At 47.5% G+C, this 6,513-nt stretch overlaps 1 protein-coding gene across 1 annotated transcript in view; it reads right to left on the bottom strand.

The window, feature by feature from the left end:
- Positions 1 to 2,918: 2,918 nt before the first annotated feature.
- LOC104404969 (cryptochrome-2-like) overlaps positions 2,919 to 6,513 on the bottom strand; it is a gene marked incomplete at its 5' end in the record, with an annotated part of 6,861 nt that continues 3,266 nt past the window's right edge. The window contains 6 exon segments of the mRNA XM_010013532.1: positions 2,919 to 3,195; positions 3,677 to 3,818; positions 4,329 to 4,418; positions 4,756 to 4,958; positions 5,110 to 5,261; positions 6,291 to 6,513. The exon segment at positions 6,291 to 6,513 is cut by the window's right edge and continues 29 nt beyond it. Coding sequence (XP_010011834.1) covers positions 3,679 to 3,818; positions 4,329 to 4,418; positions 4,756 to 4,958; positions 5,110 to 5,261; positions 6,291 to 6,513 — 808 coding nt within the window.

Here is a 6,513-nt window from a genome sequence, read left to right as displayed (position 1 = left end):
GAAGCAGACAGGACACCTGACCCAAATTGGCCAAAGGGGTATTCCATACCACAGCACGTCATGCCCAGTACAGAGACTGAAGGGAGCTGGCTGAGAGCCACCAATTGCTGCTTGGGAAGGGCATCAGTGAGTGAGTTGTGAGCAACCCTACTATGCACCACTTGTTTTGTTCTTAGGGGGTGATGTTTATTCCTTCCTCTATTTCTAATTATTATTATATTTTAATTTATTTCTGTTGTTAAACTCTTCCTATCTCAACCCATGTGTGTTTTACATTTGTTCCAGTTCTCCTCCCCACCTCACTGGGGAGTGGAGGGGAGTGAGCAGCTGTGTGGTACTTAGTCGCTGGCTGGGGTTACACCAGACACAACCCGTAGCTCCATAGCACTTCTCTGCCCCAGTGCTCACCCTCTCAGTTGAAAGGAGCCTCCACCACCACCCTGGGGAACATATTGAAAGCCACTACACTCACCACTGCCTCACCTTCCCAGGCAGAGAGCTCACACGGTGCCTGCTTCAGGTCAGATATTGCCACCTAGCCCTGAGACACAGAAAAAGGCCATTATCCCAGGAAATGGAAAGCCCCAAACCGGCATCCATTTCATGATGCTTCCTCCACATCTCAGCCTGCAGCAATCCTCTGCTCCTTCCTGAAACAAAGATGGTATCTTCACTAATGGTCCCTGATGGCTTTTACTCTCCCCATGATTTTCAACTCAAACTGTCAGCAGCCACAACTAAGGAAGAACTTAACCACAAACACTAAGGAAGGTGCAGCTGTGTTCTATCTGCCAGCTTGTAATTCAATCCTAAACATCACAGAAACAGTGAACAATTGTCCCCCACACATTTGTCACGTTTTACCCACCTTTATCCTTTCACCTGTGAAGAGTTATCAGTGGATAAATCCCAGCCTAACAGGTTACCTGCAGCAAGTTGTTCCCTTATCTTTGCCTGGCTTTGTGTTTCTCTGTGTCCTTCCCAGTTCTACTACTCAAACTGCAGCTCCTCCAGGTAACACCATCCATACCACGGGTGCTGACAGAAACCTTGCAAATGGGATTCCCTCCTGATCTACAAAGCCTCCCAAGACATCACTTAAGCAATTTTGCCTCCCCTCCCTTTGGTTCCTTACCCCTCAGACCCAGTCCCAAAAACGCCACTTACCAACTGAAATAATTTGGATGACAGCACAGAGAGGGTTAAAGACATTTATATATAAAAAAAGTCATATTTACAGACCGTTGCCCAAGCATGAAACTCTGCCAAGGACAGAAGTCACAACTTCTGTAACCTAAGTATACAAAGTGCACGTCTTCTCCCTTTCTTCTCTCTGCCGCAGAAGGGGTGTCTCTTTTTCTTTATACCCTTCTACCCCCCAAGACAGTGGGAGTAAGGTCTGGGTCAGAGTGAAGGGGACAAAACCTGTTGAGTACTGGGTTTTCCACCAGGCAGACTTTATGAATAGTAGTTCAGAAGAAAGTAAGAGCAGGGAAAGTATTTGCTTGGTCAATCTGCTCAATGGATTCCCTTGGAAAAAGGAATCTAGGGTCAATGCCCCAGGGAGATGAGTGGGAAGGAAAGCTTATTCAGCTATTCACTAAGTTAACTCACAGACCCAATTCAACCACTTCAGCTTTCCCAGATACATTTGAGTCAGTTTCTATTTGCTGCCCCATTGCTCTGGGTTCAAACATGGTCTCCAAAATGGAATCTGATTATTCCAGTCAGAGTGGGAGACAACTCCTGTGCTCCCCATGCTGTTTGCTGAGTAACTCACATATAGTCCCACATTATCCATGCCAGGCAGTGATAAAAGGTTTTGGACAGCAAATGAAAACAGTGCCAACAGCAGCCTATTGCATGGGACTAGCTACTTGATCTGATCCCTCTTGAGAACAGCCAGAAAACAGGCTCTTCCGCAGTACTACCCTCCCCTGACCTCTTAAATGGGAAGGCAAGTAGAGCTGCTCTACCTGCATTGTCTTGAAGTGACATGTAACAGGATCGGGCCAAGGAGTGTATGTATGGTTAAGAGCCAGGAAAATTACACATTGTCCTGCTTGACTACAAAGCACCAGCATGAATGCAAATGGCCATAAGGAGCAGTGTGCAGGGTAAGAGGTGCTGGAGTATACTGTGTAGAAACTTGAAACACAGATGCCAGCGCAGGAAAGAGCAAACAGAATGGACACACAGAATGGACAAGGGACTGAAGCTGAGGAAGACTCACTTCAAGGAGCCAATGTGTAACACATCCCCTATCAGCATGAGGCACTCACAGGCTACACACCATGGTCACTCCATTTGAGAGAGCTCTTGCTCAGGGAAAGAAACGCTCTGGAGTGCAGGGCCCAGATGTAGCTTCCTTATTATCTGGACCAGCAAGCTTCTGGGAAACTACTTTACTCCTATCAAGGCATGTTCTTATGCTCTGAAGAATTCCTCCTCTCAGAGTCCCTTCCACCCAATGTCAAAGTGCTCTGAAGCTGCCCGTTCTAGGCAACGTCACCATGGCCCACATTGCAGCAGTGAGATTCTTCTGCATGGAGAGTTTTAAGTGCTGTTCAAGTGTACAGACAGTGTGCATCCCTTTGTTCTTGTGCTACGATTGTCCTCCATTTTCTTTCCATCCCATGAGTACCACCTTGATTTACTCAGAAAGCATTTACATCTCTGCCAGTCTAGACTAATGAAAGAAAACCTGAGTTTCTCCTGCCGTCTCGTAGGATTGCTCTATTTTTAACACTGTAGCAGCTTCCTCTCAACTCCTACTATAATTTGAATTAATCAGCGCCACTCACTGCCTAGTATTAGTGATGAGAAAGGACGTTCACTACTTGAGATGCGCAGATGCTGCTCCCCTACATCAATGCATCAAGCCACTGTCAGAAAAGAAAGATACACCTGGCACTGCACAAGCTGATAGAAAGCTCTCACCACCTTAAATAAGAGCAGATTTTGGACATGGCTGAGAAGAGACTTATTTGGCTCTCCGGAGACCAGAAAGCCAAATATTCTCAAGCACAAGCAATGCAGTGCCCTTTTGTGGCAGCTATTGGAATTACACATCTATATGAGAGCCCAGATTTTCCGTTGCAGATCAAGTTCCGGTCCCTCCGTGGCAGCAGTCCCTACTCCTCTGGTCAGTTCTTCAGCACTCTCCCTCTTCACTTGCAAGGTGCTTGCTGCTGGCTGTAGGAAAAAGCAAAAGAGAGAATTTGCCTCAAACTCACTTTTCATCTGAGAAGTTGGCAGAATGTGCAACCAGCTCCTTCCTCCCTGGAAGCATTTCAGGAAGATGACTGGACCTGCTTGCTACCCTCCTCTAGCCCCTACCCTTGCCACATGGGCAAATCTGGCTGCAAATCTGCACTGTGGAAGCAGAAGCAGCCTCACTAGAACAAACCCAAGAACAACTATACTCTGTGATTGTTCTAGCAACAGGGTACTGCTCTCTGCTGGACAACTGAGTTAACAGCTTGTCAAGCAAAAGCAAAACAACCAGAAGGCAGATCACTGTCAAATTGCAGGGCTATGGAATATACAGTTAGGAGCCACCTCCCTCCACAAGCAAGTCCATTTTGTTCATCAAAATGCAGGGAGCAAATGGACTGAGCCTTGCTACCTGCCAAAACAAGGCAGTTTAAGCCAGATCACACTGGGGACTACTCACAGTCATAAACTCTTGCCAGGGACCTCTGGAGCGGGGAGACCTGTCACTTTGGCTCGTTTGAACAGTTCTTCAGTGCACAGCTCTTCTGCTCCCTCGTGTTTGCGCTTTGGAGAAGCCTGGTCTGTTTGTGACAGCCTCACTGCTGTAGAGCAAGAAGAGTCATTGCAACAGTTCCCCTGTCTCTAGATCTCATGAGTACACCCTAGCCTAACCTGTCACAGAGCTGGCAGAAAGAATAAGCAGTGTACAAGTACAGACACAATGCCACAACCTCCTTGAAAACTGTTGAAAAAACTTTGTTAAAGCAGAATCAAGTCCCCCAGGATAAACACAAAAGTATTCTCCTTTGCTGGAAGACAGCTTCATTATACCTGGCTGGCCCTACAGTAATCTGCACTTCTCCCTTAAGTGGCTGCATATGATCCCCTACAGGCAGTAACAGATTCACTTTAATCAACTCCTCTTCTTCAGCCCTTTTAGAAATGAAGGCTCACTGGGGACTTCTGAAAAAGCCTAAAGGAAGGTGAATGAGATCTAGGTATTCCTAGCTACACACTCTCTTCTTATTAGAAAAGGATCTCTCCTTCCTCCTGCCCATAGCCTTTAAGTCAACATGAAATTATCTCGGAGCACACAAATAGCTCCAGCTCACCTGTACTGGTGCTGCAGCCCTGTCCTGAAGCTGACTCAGTGACTGGGCCACTGAGATCTTCCACACAGGAAGGGACTGATGCCAGTAAACCTAGAGAAAGGCAAGAGGATCATAGGTAAGAAACACGTGTGATGGGAAAAACCTTTCACATGGAGACATCTTAGTGATGACCAACCAGCACATCCACATCCCAAAGCAGGATGAGTTCAGAGTTCAGATCACACAGTGATCCAGAAGCATATTTAAGATTCTTTGCCTAGTTTTTTCCCCCCAAAGTGAAGAATGGACCATTGGTGGCACATGGATGGTGCTGTGCCATCACCAACTCTCAAAACTGATCAGTGCTATCTATTTTAAACCATGACCTTTCTAACTAATATTTTTTCTCCTATTAAAGAAATAATCCTTTGCAATTGTTGGTACTTACAGAGCCCCCTATAGCGTGACAGCTGCTGGTAGATCTGCTTCATGCGCTCGATGTTCAGCCGGCTGGTCTCTGCGTGGTTCACCATGGGTTTGGGGTAGTCTACCCCAATGATGCACTTGGCTGCCTTCTGCACAGACTCTGGGGCATTCCATGGTTCGTAGATGTAGCGTGAGGGAAAACCCTTTAGTTTGGGCAGATACCTCCTGTAACACAAGTAAAAAGATGCACAAGCATCACTTAAAGTGCAGCAAGACAGTATTCACAATGCACACAAAGTGCTTATATACCTGTCGGCCACTGAACAACTTAGGCTCACAAATCAACCAACAAAGGAGCTCCAGACACAACACTCACTTAACATAGTCACCACTGGGGTCTGTGCGACGACCGAAGCCCACAGGGCAGTAGCAGTGGAAGAACTGCTGGAAGAACGCGCTGCAGGAAAGCCACATCCAGCTGCCTGCATTCACGCTGAAGTCTGCATCCAGCAACAGTTCATCAAATACCTGCAGCAATGGAAGGAAAAGGCTCTGAGAGCTCCTCCACACAGGACTTTGTGGCAGGAGGACCCAAGATGCTAGTTCAAATGGCAGGTGCTGAGCTGTGAGGACAGCCCCTAGGAACCAGAGCAGCAGCAGAGAGGCGATGTGCTGGCTGGTCAATAGATCTCACTTCATGATGCTTTCACATAGGGAGGCTCTGTCTGCTCACACCAATAAAGTGCTGCCTTATCTCTCATGCAGCTACACACTAAATCACTACCTAGTGCTGCAGCAAGCCATGGGTATTGACCCTAACCTGGGAGGCATAACAAGTGCAAAGTACCAACTGTGGGAAGCAGGCAGATGCTGCACAGAAGAATAAACACCAAAGCAAGAAGGAAGAAGCCCTCTGAAGGTCACAGAACACGCTGCCACTGAGAGGTGGACAGGTTTCAGCAGTGACTTACGTCCACGCACAGACACTGCACTTTCAGCATCTGACCCTATGATGCACATTTTGCTATGTGCTCCTTTGCCACCTTTGTGACAAGACGGCCTACACTTTTTGTGTAGGGCTGTGTGCACACTGGATAGGTTCAAGCTGTCTGTCCCTTCAGACGGCCCAAGAGGAGGGTCTTTTACCTCTTTCCTTGAGAGACTCTAGACTCAGATTTCACAGTCATGGAGCATTCCCTGACAGGCACGGTGATGGATTATACAATGAGGAAAAAGGTCCAGTAATAAAGTGACACTGAACTTGCAAAGAAAACAGATGGATTGAGAAAATAAAAAAAAAATAAAAAATTAAAAAGCCCCCAATACCCCAGCCCATATTTACCAGTGAATCCCACTAACGTTACGGTTACTGGAGACTCTTGATAGTGTCAGAGCCTCACGGTAGAAGGCAGAAAGAAGTCATGCAGTTGGCAGGCCAAGAGCCTCTTCCACACACAAAACAAAAGCCGTACCTGTGTACTCATCCTTGCAGAGAGTGCCAGGGAGACACTGTTTTCCTTATGGACTCCTGCAAGCCTCTGGAAATGCCAGACTCACCCTGACTCCTGACTCCCAGCTGATCCAGAGGTCGCCCCTGGTCAGGAAGCAGGCCACCGCATGCCTGGCCAGATGGTGGATCCACCCTTCCTGTCTCAGCTGGGTCATGATTGCATCGATCCAAGGGAAGCCTGTCTTGCCCTCTGCCCACTTTGCCAAGGCTTCAGGATTCCTGTCCCAAGGGATCTGGATGCAGATGGGGTTCCCCTCCATGCGATCAAAC

This window comes from Nestor notabilis, unplaced genomic scaffold, assembly GCF_000696875.1.
Source record: "Nestor notabilis isolate BGI_N333 unplaced genomic scaffold, ASM69687v1 scaffold27424, whole genome shotgun sequence".
NCBI classification, from domain to species: domain Eukaryota; kingdom Metazoa; phylum Chordata; class Aves; order Psittaciformes; family Psittacidae; genus Nestor; species Nestor notabilis.
Note: the sequence above shows the minus strand (reverse complement) of the source record. Positions and strands in the feature narration are given on the sequence as shown.